Below are 20450 nucleotides of genomic sequence, written 5' to 3'. Positions count from 1 at the left end.
TCTGGAAAGCATTTTGGCAATAGTGCCCTTTCTCCTTTGGCTGACTTGGCTTTTTGCTTTCCGCGTGCTTAGAATCCTATAACCTGGGTTTTGGGAGTTAGAGGACTTCAGGGCAGCCTTCCTAACTTTTCTGAGCTTCTTTTTTTTTTTTTTATATGTAATGAGGGGAAAGTGAGTATCTATTTCTTAACACTACCACGTGGGATTCAGTGATATTATAACGGGTTTTTGCCTATTAGCAATATTTCTCAAGAAATGCCATCCATTGTACTCAGTCCTTAGCTTGGGTCATATTGTCTTTCAACACCAGCCCCATGGGGTAGGATGTATTACTGCCTCCATTTCAAACTGGAAGAAACTGAAGCTCAGTGAGGAGCATCCACTTGCCCAAGGTGACCCAGCGGGTAGGTGGTGGAGCTGGGATTCACACCCAGTTCTGGGCAGCTCTACCATTTGGTACCAGGTGGCTCAGCGCCTGGTGCCTAGGATATCTGAATAAACGGTAGGAGCAACTGTTATTGAGAATGATTTCCCCGAGGAAGGATGATGATCATTAGTGGCTCTCCTGGAATTCTGTAAGCACCTCTGGCTCATCTTTGCAGACTTGCACACATAGCACCTCACAGAGCAGCTGCCTATGGGCTGAATTCCACCTGCTGAGCTGAGCGTGTGCACTGACGTGGAACACCTGTGCGCCAGCACATTCATCACCATTTAAATAGGGGCAGTGATTTAACCCACAAAATAACTGAGTTTACGGAAAGGAAATGAGCCCTCTTAGATCGTTTTGCTGAGTAGTTAATGCTAATTAAAAGACTTTCTTCTAGGGAAGTGATTTCCTTCAGAAAGGCAGGGGAGCAGAATGAGCAAAAACTACAGCCTTTGGGTTTGGCTCCTGGCTTAGCTATGTATTATCTGTGCAACTTTGACCAAGTCACTTAACCTCTCTGAATCTCAGTAGTTCCATCAGTAAAATGGAATAGCAATAGAACCTGTATTATAATTTCAGTAGGGCATGAAATAAGACATTGACTGTGAAGTACTTAGTATAGTACCTGGCCCATAGAAAGTGTTGGATCAATATTAGTGATTACTATTTTAGACTCAGATCACTTTTTTTTTAACATCTTTATTGGAGTATAACTGCTTCACAATGGTGTGTTAGTTTCTGCTGTATAAGAAAGTGAATCAGCTATACATATACATATATCCCCATATCTCCTCCCTCTTGAGTCTCCCTCCCTCCCACCCTCCCTATCCCACCCCTCTAGGTGGTCACAAAGCACCGAGCTGATCTCCCTGTGCTATGTGGCTGCTTCCCACTAGCTATCTACTTTACATTTGGTAGTGTATATATGTCCATGCCACTCTCAGATCACTTTTTTTTTGCATGTCTCCCTCCTCCCTCCTCCCTTCTCCCTCTCAACAAGAATGAAGCCATGATAATAATAGCCAGCAGGATTACTATGTGACAGGCACTGTTTTAAGTGTTTTATATATGTGAATTCATTTAATTTTCTCAAGAATGTGGAAAATGAGGCACAGAGAGTTAGGTGACCTGCCCAAGGTCACAGAGCTGAGATTCAGACCCAGCACTTTGCCTTCCCATTCTGTGTTCTTGACCACAACACTGTACTGCTTCTATGCACCAATGAATCTAAACCAAGCCTCTCTTGTTTTCTTATTAGTGAGAATTTAGAGTTTCTGGGCTCTATCTCATTCCTACAGATAAGTGACGGTATGACATTCCATCCTATATTTTTCCTGATGACTAAATAACAACTACAGCAGTTTTTCACACTTGGGGAGACATGTATTGAATCGTATTTCCACTGAACAGTGATTGGGCAATCAGTCCACTTCTCAGTTCATGTCATCAACGGATGTAACTGGCAAGTAAGCTCAGACAAGGTACTCAAGGAGCTGAACTAGACAGGAAATGGACCTACTGTCACTTAGTCCTTAAAGGGCTATAAAAAGATACATCCTTGGGCTTCCCTGGTGGCGCAGTGGTTGAGAGTCCGCCTGCCGATGCAGGGGACACGGGTTTGTGCCCCGGTCTGGGAAGATCCCACATACCGCGGAGCGGCTGGTCCCATGAGCCATGGCCGCTGAGCCTGCGCGTCCGGAGCCTGTGCTCCGCAACGGGAGAGGCCACAACAGTGAGAGGCACCCCCCTCAAAAAAAAGATACATCCTTGTTTCATACCCACCCAATGTTGGACTCCTCGTGAAATCAGAACTTTCACGGATGTCTCACAACTGGATGGAGCATCACTGTCTAAATGCCAAACTCCAGTCACCACTCGATTATCCACTTCTGAAACTCCTACCAACTCTAGAAATTTCACCAACTCGCTGTTACTTGAAATTCCTGAAAATTCTGCATTAAGTTCTACCATTATGGCTCTTCTCAGGATCAGCTAGATAAAGAAAAAAAAAAACTATAAAACTCTTGAGAAGGAGCCTTGGATACCACTTATCAGGACACGGTAAAGCCAGAAAGCTTGGTGACCTACATAAGAGAGGGTGGCTAACTGAGGATGCAGCACTTGGAGCACCTTCTCCAAAGCTTGTTCTCTAGCATCCTGTTCCTTTCTACTGGCTACCCTGCTGATTGTTGTTTTAGCAGCCAGTCTGCTTTCACCTTCCAGCTCACAAGCAAACACAAACTGGCTTTCAACACAAGTTGTGGCTTCTGGACGACGCTTTCTGGTCTCTGAGCATCCCAAACTGTGATTAGAACTGTGCTTCCTCCCAACCCACACGTCTTCAGGGAACCTAGCAAAATTGAATTTCTGGGTCAACGTTGGCCTTTACCATTTAAGATTTAATTAACTTTGAATGAAGCTAAGCCTTTTCCTCAGAAAGGAAAAATGAGAGAAATGGTATCCAGGCTTTCACTTAGTGTTACATAAATGTCTTCTGGACTGTGACCTTGAACTGGAGTTTCAAGAAAGGTAGACAAGAAAGAAGCTGAGGGCTTCCCTGGTGGCGCAGTGGTTGAGAGTCCACCTGCCGATGCAGGGGACACGGGTTCGTGCCCTGGTCCGGGAAGATCCCACATGCCGCGGAGCGGCTGGGCCCGTGAGCCATGGCCGCTGAGCCTGCGCCTCCGGAGCCTGTGCTCTGCAACAGGAGAGGCCACAACAGTGAGAGGCCCGCATACCACAAAAAAAAAAAAAAAAAAAAAAAAAAAGCTGAATCTCAGGAGGCCTCCCTCTTTTTTCCATCTGGTGGCTTTGCAGTTCTCAGCAGCTATAGTGGCCCCTGAAGAATTGATCACTCTGTGCCCAGGCACTCAGATGTTTCCAGCCAGCTTTTCTCCAGGCTCTACAACATCGAGGGCCATGTCTGTATTGTCCCCCAATTTACACTAATGCCTGGCAGACAGTACGTGCTCCCTATTTGCTGACTAATACACCTGTCTTTTCAAGTTTACTCTGGGCCGTGAAGAGGCTTCAGGTTTCAAGGTGGAAATCCAATCGTACCCTCCCTGGCTTAAAATCCTCCAATGGTTTCTCCATGGTCTTAGAATGAAGACCCTTCATGTGCCTAGAAGGCCCTGCGTTGTCTGGTCCTGCCTTGATCTTTTGACTCTTCCTGTAGCACATTCCCCCTCTCTGACTAATCTCTATTCACATTGCTCTATTTTCAGTCCAGGAACACGTCCAGCCCCTTCCTCCCTCAAAGCCTTTGCACATGCTGTTCCCTATGCCAGGAATGCTTTTCCAGCTCTTCTCATGGCTGGATCTTTCTCATCCTTCAGGTATCAAGTCACGCATTACCTACTCTGAGTGCACTTCCTCGGCCACTTGAGTAACGTATGTTCCCATTACTTTGTACTGTAGCAGCCTGTTCATTTCTTATGGAACCAAATTACATTCTGTTATTATCTTGTATATTTATTTGTTCCTTGTTTGTTGCCTGTGTCCTTTACTAGAATGTATGCTCCATGAGGCCAAGGCTTGAGGTGTTATTCATGGCTGTAGCCCCAGTACTAGTTGGTTACAAGTAGAGCACCCCATGTACACTTGTTGAGGAAATGTAAGTGCCTACCCTTCACATCATTCCCTTATACCTAAATTTCAAAGGGGCCATTCAGGAAATGTACTCTGTTTCCATATAAACCATTCCAAGTACACAGAAAATATTTTTAGCTAAATTGAGGAAGGAAGTACCATCAAGAAGATGATACGTGAGGGAAGAAATTGGAGGGCATGACTTCCTTTTCTAACCTTGTAACTGACTTAATGTGGGACGATTTAATGGAACTGTATTTCTATGAATAATTTGGGCCTAATAAGCACAATCCACTCTGAATTGTGCCATTAGGACAAATAAGATATTTCACAGAAGAAAATGTCATAGCAAGCCATTGTGTTTTATTCTTTTTTTTTTTTTTAACTATGTTCTCATCAGAGAAGATGCCATTAGAAGATGCTAGGGCTATAGCAAGATTTACCTGTTAGGGTATTTTATTTTCTTATTCTCTTGGAAAATGGCAGGAAATGGTTTGATTGTATTTTCAAATTCTTGACAGTAATGAAATCCATGTATCATAAATTTAGCCCATAGTTTGTCAGGGAATAATAAAGTTGTTAAATAATCAAATACCAAGTGGCACCCTTGGTTTCAACTCAGAAGAATACCATTTCAGAGAAGTTAGCACAATATTGGGCTGCTAACTCAAACTGCCTTTCTTTTCAGCAAAATCACTTAAATTTCTCTTGTATTTAGTCCTCAGGACATGCTTTCATTGGAGGGTAACATGCACTGAAAGAAAACACTGAGAAAGACAGTCATTTGGGAGTATATCTTGTACTCAGGGAATGTATCAGGTTTCCTTACATCATTTCTCCCAAATTAAAGTAATTTGTATATTGTTTTCCCAAACTATGCCATTTCCACATACCAAACAAGATAGTTTCATGATAGTTTATCATATCTAGGTACCACCTGTGCTATTTTTTACTTAATATTATTTTTCATTTAAATTAATTCATTTTCTCCAAATAAAACATACAGATGGCTAAAAAGAACATGAAAAGATGCTCAACATTGCTAATTATTAGAGAAATGCAAATCAAAACCACAATGAGGTACCACCTCACGCCAGTCAGAATGGCCATCATCAAAAAAGTCTACAAGTAGGGACTCCCCCGGTTGCACAATGGTTAAGACTTGTGCTCCCAATGCAGGGGGCCTGGGTTTGATCACTGGTCAGGGAACTAGATCCTACATGCATGCCACAACCAAGAGTTTGCATGCCACAACTAAGGAGCCTGCGAGCTGCAACTGACCTGGCACAACCTAAATAAATAAATTAATTAATTAATATTTTTTTAAAAAAAAGTCTACAAGTAATAAATGCTGGAGAAGGTGTGGAGAAAAGGGAACACTCCTACATTGTTGGTAGGAACGTAACTGGTACAACCACTATGGAGAACAGTATGGAATTTCCTTAAGAAACTAAAAACAGAACTACCATATGATCCAGCAATCCCACCTCAGGGCATATACCTGGAGAAAACTCTAATTCAAAAAGATACATGAAGCCCAATGTTCCTAGCAGCACTGTTTACAACAGCCAAGACATGGAAGCAACCTAAGTGTCCATCAACAGACAAATGGATAAAGAAGAAGTGGTATACATACACAATGGAATATTACTCAGCCATAAATAAGAATGAAATAATCCCATTCGCAGCCACGTGGATAGACCTAGAGATGATCATACTAAGGGAACAGTGTCAGAAAGAGAAAGACAAACACCATATGATATCACTTATGTGTGGAATCTAAAATATGACAGAAGTGAAACTACAGTAAGTCCCCTATATACAAACCTTCAAGTTGCGAACTTTCAAAGAAGTGAATGTGAGTTTGCATGTCCAATCACGTAAGTTAGTTCATGTTTCTGGCGTGGACTGTCACGTGCGTGCATCCTCTACAAGTTGTTGTGCTTTTGTGTACTTTACTGTACGGTACTGTATAGAGTACAGTAGTACAGCATCTTTATTTCAAGCCCACATGTCCAGAAGCAAGCATAAAAGCAGTGATGATATAGCTGGTACTGTACTGTACTTTTCAAGGTACTGTGACGTAAGATTAAAAATGTTTGTTTTTATGTATTATTTGTGTGAAAAGTATTATAAACCTATTACAGTACAGTACTATATAGCCGATTGTGTTAGTTGGGTACCTTGGCTAACTGTGTTGGACTCATGAACAAATTGGACTTACGAACGCATTCCCGGAATGGAACTTGTTCGTATGTAGGGGACTTATTGTATTTACTAAACAGAAACAGACTCACAGACATAGAAAACAAACTTATAGTTACCAAAGGGGAAGGTTGGGCGGGGGAGGGATAAATTAGGAGTTTGGGGTTAGCAGATACAAACTACTATATATAAAATAGGTAACCAACAAGGACCTACTGTATAGCACAGGGAACTCTACTCAATATCTTGTAAAAAAAAAAAAAAAAACTATAATGGAAGAGAATATTCAAAAAGAATATATATATATATAACTGAATTACTTTGCTGTACACCTGAAACTAACACAACATTGTAAATCAACGATATTTCAACAAAAATTGAAAAAAAAAGAAAAACACTGTCTTATGGTAAGAAAATTCCTCCGTTCTATTTCTTAGGAGGTGGACAAGTATATCTGGGTTCTTGAATCCACAAGGTATTTCCCTTCTGCATTTCCATGACTCCCTGAGATTGCTCACCACAAAACAGGGTTTCAATTACTCATGCCCTGCCTCAGCACCCTCAGTGGCTTCCTGCTAGAAGCAGCAATGATGCCTCACAAATGGAGGCAATACTTTTGAAAGTAAATACATCTCGTGAAAAATTCTGATTTTCATATTCTGGCTTCCTGCATTAAAAACCCAGGAGAAGAGGACAACAGCATTGAGAGGATCCACAGTCGGCTTGGAAATAACCCATGTGTAGCAAAGAGACTGGTAAAATGAAGGATGAGAGGGGGCTACACACACACACACACACACACACACACACACACACACAGCGCCATGTTTTCCAACCACAAAACACATCTCACTCATGAAAACAGCCTTCTTATATTATGCACCTAATTCAAAATGACCACTTGGGGGCAGGGCCCTGGTTATAAGTGAAGAGGTGACCTTGATAGAGGAGGTGACAGAGAGCTTGGACCCTCCACTGCTAGGTTTCAACAATATAGAACAGCATTTCCAATGGATGCTAATAGGTGGTAGTTTGGGAAAAAAAGTTTGGGAAACTCATGAATAAACAAAGGTAAAAAGCTTTATTTTCTATAATTAAATCCTCAAAGCCTTTAAAATGCCAAAGTACGCTGTAAATAACTCAGAAAAAATGTAATGTCTGGCATTTCCCAGCCTCACTTGACTGTAATACCGCTCTCCCCATCCTTGTTTTTCTTGGAGTAGTCTACATATTAGAGTTCTAAAAAACACTCTTGGACAAACTGGGGCATGCAGTGTACTCCTGCTTTTGTGACTGTACTTGGAAAAAAAAGAAAAAGCCAAATTCCTTGTAGACACGTTATAGGATAAGATATTAGAGTTCCAGTTACTGGGTAAAATACTTGGTAGCAGCAACAAGAGAATTTATAAGCAGTAAATAAAACAGGCTTGAATGGAATCTTGGTTTTAGAATGTATCAATAAAGTATGGACATCGGCTAGCTGTAGGAATCGTCAAAGACAAGAATCAGAAGATGAACAGGGCAGGAAAAAGGCTAAATTTGTCAGATGATGAAGTGGAGTTATTAGGACACATGAAAGATGACCCTCCAAAGGGTACTTTTTGGGATAATCAAAATCAAGTAGCAGAGACGACAGCTAGAGATCAGTAATGGGAAAAACTGCGAGTAGAAGCAGGGAGGGAAAAGAGAAGAAATATAAGCTTCAAAGAAAAGAAAGGGTGGAGAGGATGCAGAATAAGTACAAACATGAGACGAGGAAGAAAATGCACCTGCACAAACAGGCTCATTCATCATCTCAAGACAAAAGTGGAGGCAGAGGAGAAGTATTAGCAGCGAATTATGACCAAGAAAACGGCAAAGAAAAGAAGTGGAAGAAGAATTTGGTTTTAGAAGGCAGCTGAGTAGAGATTATAAGGAGAATGTATATATTAGAAAGGAGAAAAGAAGAGACAAGAAGAGACATGCATTTTGGTAGATTTCATACTCTGGGTATATCTCTTTGAGATACTCTAAAAATGGCAAATACAGGGCACATGTACGTCTTCCTGTATGAGTCGATCATGCATCATTTTCCTCTGAATACAGACTTCGCTTCAGAACACTTCTCAACACAGCACTTTGGATAGCCACTACAGACTGATTTGACTTGACGTGAGTTATGAAAGTTGCGTTCTTACTGTATTAAAACACAAACAAGCCCTCTGTGGGGTTTTGGTAATACCCCCTCACTGACTGAAGAGGAATAAAAAAATTATACTTCTTCAGTGTGAGATGTATTCATATGGACATAATGCATGTGGATGGATATGAGTAAGTGTATATGTGAAATATAAGCATATCAAGTAGTTCGACCAAAGCATTCCATATTTATTTCTAATCTGAAACTCTGTTTTAAACCTTCATACGCACATGAAAATCAGCTTCATCACTTACTCTGGTAACTGAAACCTTTAAACCCAATAAACTAAATTACATTTTGAGTTACAAGAGCCTAAATGAAACAACAGCCTGTTAGAATAATCAGAGCTTTCTCCTTCCTTCTCTAACATATGATACCATATTGGGCTCGACATCTTAAAAGGTTAGTGTAAACACCAGAGAGGTTTTTATTCCCCCTACGTGACACATTTTTCAAAGGCACATATAAATAATGCAACAGCATAATAGCATTGATTATGATCGGGCTGTGGTGACAGTTGGGGGAAAAACTGGGATTTTCATCAATGGTGGTAAAAAAGAAGTTGCATTCATTTTCAGATTGAAACTCAGTTTACAAAAAGGGAGGAAGGATGGTGTGCAACATGTTGCTTTGGTTTCCGTCTCCTCCTCCAGACACTTGTTAATTGCACCCAGATCGGAGCATCTGAGGCCTTTGCCTATTCATGCAAAGCACCACTTGAAGGCATACAATGCCCTCAGATTTTTCTCTAGTCAGGGAGACATTCAGTGCTTTCTTTGAACTATTTTGTTTGAACATCCTGGTACGGTATTCCTGTTCTGCCAAACGTCTCCTAGTGCTTTGAGGGAGGAGAGGCAGTGAGCTGCCGTCATGGGTTATCCTTTTTATGACTTTCTTCTGAATTAACAACAATAAAAAAGATGCTCATTAGCCTCGGCCGGCTTAATTGAGATAGAAAAGAAAAGGAGAGAGGCAGCGGGGAGGGAGGAAAGAGAGTGGCGATCTCTCAAGAATTTTTGCAGCCTGAGAGTCTATTGACTCTCATCATCATCGCTCCTGGGAACCAACGCAATAGAATACTAACTGGTCTCCTGCATCGACTCTGGCCTTCTCCACTGCAGGCAGAGTAATCTTCTCAGAACACATATCTAATCATACATGCCCGTCCTTCCTCTCCGGGGCCTAGCAAGGTCCTTCATGGTGTAGCCCCTTCCTGCCTCACTGGCAGCTTATGGCATACCTCGTTCTCTGGACTCCAGCCCCACTGGCCTTCTTTCAATGCCTCCTTGCCACAGGGTCTCTGCTGACCACAGGGCCTTTGCACAAGCTGACTCTGCCTGGAATGTTCTTTCTACTCCCAACCCGTTTGGCTCAACTTTTAAATATTAGACCAAATGTCTTATAACTCCTCAAGAAGGCTTGCTCCTACTCTGTCTCCACAAACTGGCTCAGGTCCCCCTGCTGTCTCCTCACAAAGCACTCTTTCTTTCTCAGCATTCATATCTATTTGTAACTATAAATTTGTGCAATTATGTTTCTGCTCCCCCACTCAACTATAAGCTCTGCAGGGCAACAATAGGGACTATTTTCCTTTCCACTGTTCAACAGCACCCTGTACACAGGCACAGTGAGCATTTGACAAATATGTGTTGACCTAACAAATTAATAGATTGTGCCTAATGTAACATACTGCTTTGCTGATACAGTCATAACTGTGGCACAGAGAAAGATTTTGAAAAAAAACTGTACATACTATAAACCAAGTATTATTTGGTAAATATAATGAAAACAGATTTCTATCAAAGTCTCCTACACATCCTATTGAAGCCTGCAGGTTGTGACTAAACTCTCTAAGGTGATACATAGAGCCTCCAGAAAGGAGGCTGTGTCTTAAATGTCCTTCTGTTCTCCTCTCTGAAGGAGTTGGAAACCTTATTAAGGCTGCCAAATAAAAATGTAGTCAAGTCATTTTGTTTGGAAAATAAACAAGGTGTATGTCTCATATAACCTTCTGGGGAAACCAAACCTTTAATCTGCAGTTGGCCAAAATGGTGCCAATGAGAAGAATCTTCTGGAAGATGAACCACGGAGAAACATAACTTACGTTGGTTTTGAAGCCTCGGCCTGGTCGGTCTGTAGTTTCTCTCCTCCTTCCACCTCCATCGTGCAATATACAATGCGATTTGGAGCTAAAGATTTGAGGCCTTGGACTTCCATGATCACCACCTGGAAACAGAGTCACACACAGCAGAGGTTATTGCCAAAGTCTATGGGCAGCATCACCCGGGGAAAATATATACATAAGAAGTTACAAAAATCCCAACTGGTACCTGATGGTTTCTTTCAGGTTTCTACCAGCCATGCTGGGACAAGTCCAGCATGAAGATACAATTCTTCATAGTGTATCTCATTGCCTTGCAGATGGAAAGACAAAGTTCACTAACTCAGATGCTCATAGGAGCTAGAAAGGTTATATGAAACGGGCTACTCTTTTCTGTGTTAAACACATAGGATGGGGACTTCCCTGGTGGCACAGGGCTTAAGAATCCGCCTGCCAATGCAGGGGACACGGGTTCGAGCCCTGGTCCGGGAAGATCCCACATGCCGCGGAGCAACTAAGCCCGTGCACCACAACTACCGAGCCTGTGCTCTAGAGCCCATGAGCCACAACTACTGAGCCCGTGTGCCACAACTATGAAGCCCGCGCGCCTAGAGCCCATGCTCTGCAACAAGAGAAGCCACCGCAAGGAGAAGCCTGTGCGCCCACAACGAAGAGTAGCCCCCGCTCACCGCAACTAGAGAAAGCCCGTGCGCAGCAACGAAGACCCAACACAGCCAAAAATAAATAAATAAATAAATAAAAATTAAAAACACACACACACACATAAGATGATTTTTCATTTCCACAAGAAATAGACTCTCCTATTTAAAAAATATATATAGTCTAGCTTTTAACTCAGAACGTGATGGACACATAGGCCAAGGAATTTACTTTCCTCTTTACAATAAAATAAGTGATAACACAACTGCTAAGATAAAGGGCAAGTACCATTTAGCATGAGAGTCAGAGATACAACAGGGAGTAGTGGGGACTGTGGCAAACGGGAGCACTCCATTTAAAGGGAGCAGTTGCTACTCAGTTGCAGCCCTTTGTTGCCTTGTTTTACCCCAGTCCAGAGTTGCCAAAGACTCCAATTTCTCTTACTGGGAAATGGAAATATGAATCAGAATCAAAGTCAGAAATCTGATTTTGAAATTTTGACAATAATTTTAAAGGGGAGAAATAAAATACACAAACTCTGTGCAGGCCAACATTGTTGGGTCAAAAAAAAAAAGCCTGCAGTTGCATACTCTCTGTCTAGACTGAGGGAAAAGGCTGGTGTTTTGATGGAACAAGTTATATCATTTATAATTCCTGGCATTTCCCACCACTACCCTCAAACTCCATTCAATCACCTGCTATTTTCATATTTAGTGGTAGGTGCTGCTCATCAGAGAGAAGGGAGAAGAGAGGAGAGGAGGGGACAGAGGGGAGGAGAGGAGAGAGACAATGATTTAAAAATCAGAAACAAATGACTCACAATCAGAGATCTCTAAAGACCAAGGTATATTAAAAAAAAAAATTACTGGATTGTACTCCAAAAGAGGTAATGGCATTACACAAGAAGGATGTGGGTGTGCAAAAAATGTACGCTTTTTAATGGGCTTGATGCAAGGAAGTACAATAGGGCTGGCATTGAATCAGGATTCACAGGTCAGTTTTGCTGCTTAATAGCCCAGGGGTTCTCAAACTTAGTGTGAATCAGAATCGCCCAGACACGGCTGGGCTTCACCTCCCGAGTTGCTGACAAGGAGATCTGGGGTGGAGTCCAAGACTTTTCATTTTCTTTCTTTTTTTAAAAAATTGTGTTCGAGTATAGTTGATTTACAATGTTGTACTAGTTTCAGGTGTACAGCAAAGTGATTCAGTTGTATATATACATATATTCATTCTTTTCCAGATTCTTTTCTCATATAGGTTATCCCAGGATATTGAGTAGAGTTCCCTGTGCTATACAGTAGGTCCTTGTTGGTTATCTATGTTATATATAGTAGTGTGTGTATGTAAGACTTTTCATTTCTAACCATTTCCCTGATGCTGCTGATCCAGGAGCCAGGGTACTACTCATGTGATGTTGGGCAGATCTTGACCTTGAAGTCACTGTACTTTTCTTTCAAATCTCCTGAGCCTCAGTTTCCTCATCTGTATAGTGGGGATAACGATACATCTTCTCTCTCTCTCCATGGCCGTTGTGTGAGGATCATATGAGATGATGTATGTAATGGAAATTTTTACACTGGGTGGAAAGAACCATCAAATGAAAAGAAATGAGAGGCACTGGAGAAAGAATACAATTTTTAGAATTTTAAAGATGCATTCAAATCCCGAATCTGCATTTTCACTAGCTGTGTAATCATTTGCTAGGTTCTTAACCACTCCAAGGCTTTGTTTCCACATCTGCAAATGCCTTGAAAGACTGTTGTGAGGATTCACTGAGTGAATGATGGTGAAGGATTCTACAAATACCTATTAGTTTTCATCAGAGCACTCCACCCACCCAGGGCCATGTCACTTGTAATCCTGGACCTCAGTTCTCTTACTCCAGGTAACTATTCTCTGCTGTCCCTTCTAGCCATGCAATTCTATAATTACACAAAATAAGTCTTGTACCAACCTGCAAATTCAAACCTAGTCTGCCCTGATGCTGTGACAGGCCTCTCTCTCTCTCTTTTTACCCCCCTAACTGTGTCTGCCAAAACACATTCACAAATAGATACTCAATGCTTTTTGCTGGCTGGTTTAGTATGATGTGCAATTTAGTGTTCTGATTAAACAGTATTTGGGAACCCTAGAGCATTTCATTCGGTACTTGTACTTCCAAGTTACAGCCTGTTTGAATCATGTACGTCTGGCAGTACGGTTGGGGACTCACCCACATCTATATTTTAGATAATCAGCTGTGTAATATTGAGTACTGACGAAGAATTAGAAAATTGCAGATTTAAAAGCTCCATGAATATCAATAAACCACTTCCCCCCCCCACCTTTCAGGAGGAAGACAAGAGGCAGTAGGAAATAAATTGCCACCTTTAATTGGCAGTAATCAAATCCAAAGACACCTAAGAAAAAGCATTCAGTATCTCAGGTGGCGGTATTAAAAAAAAAAAAAAGAAAGGAAGTTTGTGTGAAATTACACTGATGAGTTTTTCACACACCAAGTGCTCTATATTTAATGGAATACTGCCTCTTCCACCTGCAAAATACATGTTGAAAACCCTGTAATGTGACTATCTCAATCTGAACTGAGCACAGTAAAACAAATTACCTGCAGTTAATTCACAGCAAGCCTTAATGATGTTCTCAAATATTAATTTAGTCTTTACAAATTTTAATGAAATCTATAGAAATCGGATCTATTCTCTTGGTTTCCCTAAATGTTGGATTATCACAAAATCCTTTTGGGGTTGAGCTTTCATATGCTACGAATGGTTCTCAAACTTTGGAGTGTAAGAAGTACCTGGGCAGCTCATTAAAATGCACATTCCAGGGCTATACTCTGCCTAGAGCTCTCATTCCTGACAATTTTATTGAGGCATATTTTACATATCATATAATTCACACATTTCAAGTGTACAATACAGTGATTTAGGGACTTCCCTGGTGGCACAGTGGTGAACACTCCACGCTCCCAATGCAGGGGGACTGGGTTCGACCCCTGATTGAGGAACTAGATCCTACATGCATGCCACAACTAAGAGTTCGCATGCTACAACTAAGGAGGCCACGTGCCGCAGCTAAGGAGCTAGCGAGCTGCAACTAAGTGGCCCATGTGCTGCAACTAGGGAGCCTGCAAGCCACACCTAAGGAGTCCGCCTGCCGCAACTAAGACCTGGTGCAACCAAATAAATAAATAAATATTAAAAATAAATAAATAAGTTTACTAGGTTGTAGAAACCATCATCATAAATCAGTTTCAGAACAGTTTTATCTCCCCCAATAAGGTCCCTTATGTCCGTTTCTACCTCCTGCCCCAGGCAACACTAACCTACTTTCTGTTTCTGGATATTTACCTTTTCTGGACATTTCATATCAATGGAATCAAACAATATGTGGCCTCTTGTGTCTGGCTTCTTTCACTAAGCATACTGTTTTGGAGGTTCATCTAAATCAAAGCATGTATCAGTAGCTTGTTCCTTTTAATTGGTGAAGCGTATTCTATCATACGGATGAACCACATTTTGCCCTTTCACCAGCTGGTAGACATTTAGGTTGTTTCCATTTTGGGCTATATGAATAATGCTGCTATAAACATTTGTAAGCAAGTCTTTGTGGTGACGTGTTTTCATCTCTCTTGGGTAGATATCTAGGAGTGGAATTGCTGGATCACATGGTAATTTTATGTTTACCTTTTTGAGAAACCACCAAACTGTTTTCTAAAGTGATCGCACCATTTTATATTCTCATCCTCTAGAGCTCTGGGTCAACAGTTCTGGGTGGCACAGGAAATGTGCATACTGAACCAGTTTTCAATAATTCTGACGTAGTTAGATCAGATCTACTCCTTAGATTATACATATGATAAACAAACATGTGAGTAAAAGTTACAGAGAAATATTGACATGTTGAGCCTTCTGCCACAGTTCTGGCCAAAATGGGTTCTTTCTTGGGGTGATGAGACAAACTAAAAGAGTCTCCACTGCAACAAGGGACTCTCTAATGGGGCAGCCAGAGGGAGAGAGAATGGGAGAGAAAATTGACAACCCACCATGAAATGATACTAGATTGCTTTTTTTGTAACACAGGTTGCCAAAATGTTAAACTCTCTAAATTGCACAAGGTATTTACAAAACCCTTAAGGGCTGCTTTAAGTTGGGGAAAGTAATCCAACATTAAATTTAGTAAGTGGTTCTTAGGACTACATTTCCTAAGGAAAAAGTATGGTCTCCTGGAGATGGGAAATTACTTGCCGATTAGCTGAGCTACGCTTAGTAAGCTGTTATTTTAATAACTGCTCCTGGGGTGCAAGGAGGAAAACAAGCTGATTGTGAGGCATCTCACCACCCATGTCCTGCCTGCGATGCCAGGAAACTTTCAAGGGTCTAGGGCTTTTACCTCCAGGGAGAAAGATAACACGACGTCTGACTTGGAGAGCTGGTTTTCACTCTCCTCACCCATGTCGATGATGGAAGCGTTGTGGCTGCGTTTGAGTTTCTGAAGCTTGAACTCGCCGCCTTTGGAAACTGGCATGCTCTCCAAATTAGCCATGAGCAGGTTGACGGATGACTTCAGCTCTTCAATGTACATGTTTTCCATTTCTTTGGATACAAACTTGGGAAATTTGCGTTCCTTGTAAAGAAAGAGAAAGGAATGAGCAGAGGAGTAAACACAGTCCAGAGCTCTGCTGACATCTACCACTAGTGACATTTGCCCAGATATTGTGGCATCGTGCTAGAAAAATGTTCAGCTGGGTTGAGTAGACAGCTGCCTGCCTTCTAGTTATTTATAATCTCTAACAGGTAAGAAACACATACATAAACATATAGTAAGAAAGAGGCAAATATTTTATTATAGTTCTATTCCCCCCACCCAAGTTTTCTCCAGCAAATGTGATCTACGGAAAGAAAAATGGGGTGATGTTCTTCAAATCCGGTCTCAATTCAAACAGTTTTTCTTTTCAGCAAAATGCAGCCAGTTGTTTTTAAGCTGAGGAGACAGAAAAGCACCCTATTTCTGGATATCTATAGAGATTTTTTCACATGAATAATTCAAAAGGAGCTCATTTGAGATGTTTCAAACACAGCCTGTGGCTATTTCTAAGAAGAATAGTTAACTGTTTTGAAGAAAAATTGAAAAAAAATTAAACAAGTGATGAAAAACATAATTAAAATTCCTTAGAAGAGAAGATAAAGCAATTCAGTATCAGAACTGAACTCTATATTTTTTCATTCCTTAAGAGTTCAGTTGTAATGGCAACATGCTTTAGCCAACTTCATACCTCTGAGTTGTCCAGGTGCCTCAGATGAACAGAGTTTGGATCAATCACCTTCTCAAAGAATCATTTCCCACTTCAAACATGAATGTGCTCTCTGCAGCCCAGCTCCATAAATGAGCAGGTGAGTGGCAAATCAAATCAGTTTGACTTTTTTTTTTTTTTGCAAGTGACAGAAAAATCCACTTGAACTGGCTTAAACAATGAAGGAATGTATAGGTTTGAAAATGTCCTAGGGTAGAACCAGCTTCAGACAAGACTGGAATTAGGAGTCAGATAATATCATTATAACTGAGTTTTTCCTCCAAAACTTGGTTTGGGTTCTTCTGGGCTGGCTTCATGCTCAGTCTGGCTCCTTCTAATGTGACAAAAAGATTGCTAAAGATCTGTACCTCACAACACCACATCACACTATCTAAAGGAAGAGTGAACATCTCCTCCTGTAATGCTCACAGAAGATGGAGGATCTTGTATCTCAGAATCCTCACCTGAAGTCTGACTTACGTGCATACCCTGAACCAGTTTCCATGGCCAGTGATATCATGTTGAATCGCTTAGGCCTGCGTTATTTCCTCTGTCCCTGTGGCTCAGGGTAGAACTCCACCTGGGTCCCACGGAACATGAATTGGTTTGCCAATTCTGGGTGGCAGAAAAATAAGATGTCTAATATGTGGGCACCTGACTTAAAGTCATCCAGCTAATTCTACTAAGTGGCCAGCAATCAACTGGATTTAATCACTCAAGCAATTGAACTGAGAGATGTTGAGATTGCGATCAGTGGTGAAACTGCAACAGTAAGATCATAAAGATAGACTCTTGGGTGGATGCCATATTGTCCATGTTGGACCAAGTGGAAGCAGCGTAAGAACTTGACAAAGAGCGAGAAAGAGATGGGGAGATAGAGGTGGTAGAGAGACTGTGAGAGAGAGGAAGGAAGGAGGGAGGGAGGAGGGAAGGAAGAGAAGAAGAGAGAGGAGGGTATTTAGAGTCACAGAAAGGAGCTTTGACTTTTATTGGTTTTCTAATTCTAAGGAAGCCAAGTTATTCCTCTTGCAGTTTAGATGCCTGAGATTCTCTTATTTTCCTTTCAATACTCAAGACTCATATCTTCGAAACTTTTGCACAGTGGGCTGGCGTTTTATCATTCTTGGGCTCAATCAGAGGACAAATGTGAGCCTCAAAAACGTGGGTATCCTTTATGACAAAGGCCCTGAGCTGCTGGGCCATCATCACTTAGAAAATATTTACTGCCACCCAAGCTCTGCCTGGCACAGTGTTAGGCGTGGGGAGATCATGATGAAAGGATGCGAACTGTTCTGGAGTTTTACAGCTAGCAGAGAGAAAGATCTTTAAGGAAACGTCAAGGTAGATGGCTGATGGAAGTAGATGAGAAGTGATCTCTTCCTGAGAGAATCAGGGGTAGCCTTCCGGAGGAGGTGACCCTTAGGCTGAGAGTCTGATGGATGAGGAAGCGTTTGACACCGGGTTGAGTTGGCTGAGACAGGGCCACTTTCATTTGCTTTTTTCTGAGAAATATGTAATAGGCAACCATGAATCCAAGAAGGTCTGTATAACTGAACGTGATCACAAAATACTTCCCCCTCTTCTTTTGAACATGGTCATTCTAACGAGTGAAGAGAAGAATGAGGTAAGTTAATTGATGTTAAAGGCTGCCAAGCAGCACAGGTTACATACTAACAGCCTGAAGGCTGGGACACTGATCTATCTCTTTCCTCCTGGTACTGGGGCCCAAACCTTATAACTATATGGGATATTGGAGGAGCTGGGTAAGTGTATCTTTGATTTTACTGGCAGCGGCTGGCCCTGCAGTTGCCATGGAGATGGAGAGAAAAACCATTGTGTCTGTGAAGTGGGTTCTCTCCTGCCAATCAGCCTAACTATCAAGTGCGGTCCCTTCATCACACCCATCTTTGGGACTCACTCAAGGCCTTTTAACTCCACAGTCTTGAAATTTTGGAAGAAGATCCAGTGATTACAGATACCACAGCTCTGGCCCAGAGCTGGCATCCACCAAACTTTCTGCAGGAGAATATTGGAAAAATCCAAAGAATGACCACTCCTCCCAGAACTTGGACAGTTCCTAATGACATCATAAAAAGATGCTTATAAAACTGAAGTCTGGGGACTTCCCTGGTGGTGCAGGGCTTAAGAATCCATCTGCCAATGCACGGGACATGGGTTCAATCCCTGGTCCAGGAAGATCCCTCATACTGTGGAGCAACTAAGCCCGTGCGCCACAACTACTGAGCCTGCGCTCTAGAGCCCGAGAGCCACAACTACTGAAGCCCGCGTGCCTAGAGCCCGTGCTCCGCAAAAAGAGAAGCCACCGCAGTGAGAAGCCCACGCACCACAACAAAGAGTAGCCCCTGCTCGCCTCAACTAGAGAAAGCCCGCGCACAGCAATGAAGACAAAAAAATATATATATATATAATAAATAAATAATAAATTAAAAAAAAAACCCACTGAAGTCTGCAAGGGAAAACAAGGCCATTTTCTACTCTGAGTACTTAAGCCTTGAGAAGGAATAGCATTCTGTCAATCTAGGCTGACTTTCTAAAGGGGTTTTCAATGGCAGCCCCACTATAAACACATTTCAAAAGCAGCCTCACAGACATTAGAAGGCATTTTGGGCACAGGTATTATATTAGTAGTTTCCTGGATTGGTCCTTTTACTCAAAGCTGTCCTTAAGTGGCTTAGTTTTACTTCCTCAGCTTCTTTGATTTAGGTGGACTTCCTTTTCCTTGAATGAACGCCCTTGGCATTTAGATTTTTCTTTGAACTCAGATTCCTCTGGGTTCTTAGCTGCCTTACAAAGGCCAGAGTCAGGGAGATGCTCCCTACACACATTCTTGCAGGCCAAAAATTGAACTAAATTTCTACCATGTGCTTGGACACAGGGGAGATGCCACGTACAACAACATTCATTTGTAAGCTGGGGGTGCTATCATTCTCTGGTAGGAGAGGATTCCACTTTTATCTGATTGTTGGCAATGTATGGAGCAGAAATTTTCCATCAGGGAAATATGTGGATGTCACTTCTCACCTAGGCACATCATTAGTACCTGCAATGGGACCGTGGTATGAGATGGTCATTTTGCTTCTGCAGAGAATGCGGTTTAAATGGCAACTCCCCACTGAAAAGACAGCTTGAAAAAACAATGGTGTTTCACTCCCAGACCTCTACCTTTATTTTAAAAGCTGTAGTATTTGTCTTATATAATCAGCTCAAGAATTTTGGAATTTTACCCAAAACGTGGCCAAAAGGACTGGCAAATATCACAGCAGCACTAATGCCACAAGCTGCCTGTTTAAGCTTAAGCTCCAATGTCAACTTCTAATCACACAATTTAAATAACTTAGGCTTAACTCCTGGGTGAAATTTGGGGACTCTTTAACGTCAACATGAGAGGATTTGGGAAAATGTTTGAGCAGGGATTAAGAAGTCTTTTCTACCACATTTAAAAAATGCATTCAGATCTCTTCATGGATCTTTTAAGGCAGCGTATCTGATGAGGGCTCACACAGCCGTCTCTGATGATTCGTTCGTTGGATGTTGGTGTGACTGAACTGATAGATTACAGGGTAGGGTTGCGGGTAGAGGAAAGCCACCTTGCACTTGCCTCCCTTCTCTCCCAGGAAGAAAAGACAAACATTTGCCTTCTGTAAGCACGTGAGGATAAGAATGCTGCTGGCGGAACCACCTAGGTCCCCACCACCTCTTTCCCAGGTGCCAAGGAAATCAAAGTGGAAGGGATTCAGAATTCCAGGAGCCCATCCTGCCTGCTGCTTTTGCTTCCTTTGGGCTTCTGGATAAACTGAAGGGAAGGCACAGCAAATTTTCGTGCAAGAGAGAAAGCAGTTTCCCGGAGGGGCAACCGTCAGGGAGGGAAGAGCTGGGGGCAGTCTTGTCCTGATATAACTGCCTGTCATCTGACTACTCAAAAGAAAGAACGTGAAACTTGGAATTAAAGCACTCGGCTTTCTACTTACTA

The 20450-nt window shown here is 41.9% G+C and overlaps 1 protein-coding gene across 30 annotated transcripts in view; it reads right to left on the bottom strand.

Moving 5' to 3' along the window:
* CADPS (calcium dependent secretion activator) overlaps nucleotides 1–20450 on the bottom strand; it is a 783217-nt gene that overhangs the window by 234982 nt on the left and 527785 nt on the right. For all 30 annotated transcript variants that reach the window (XR_007479444.1, XM_049715275.1, XM_049715276.1 and 27 more), the window contains 2 exons: nucleotides 15559–15792; nucleotides 10510–10631 (listed from right to left, as the gene is read on the bottom strand). Coding sequence is in view for 29 of the 30 variants with exons in the window: in XM_049715275.1 (XP_049571232.1) it covers nucleotides 10510–10631; nucleotides 15559–15792 (356 nt within the window). In the remaining variant the exon portion in view is untranslated. The remainder of the gene's footprint in view (nucleotides 1–10509; nucleotides 10632–15558; nucleotides 15793–20450) is intronic.

The sequence above is a fragment of the Orcinus orca genome, chromosome 10, assembly GCF_937001465.1.
Source record: "Orcinus orca chromosome 10, mOrcOrc1.1, whole genome shotgun sequence".
Taxonomy (NCBI): domain Eukaryota; kingdom Metazoa; phylum Chordata; class Mammalia; order Artiodactyla; family Delphinidae; genus Orcinus; species Orcinus orca.
Note: the sequence above shows the minus strand (reverse complement) of the source record. Positions and strands in the feature narration are given on the sequence as shown.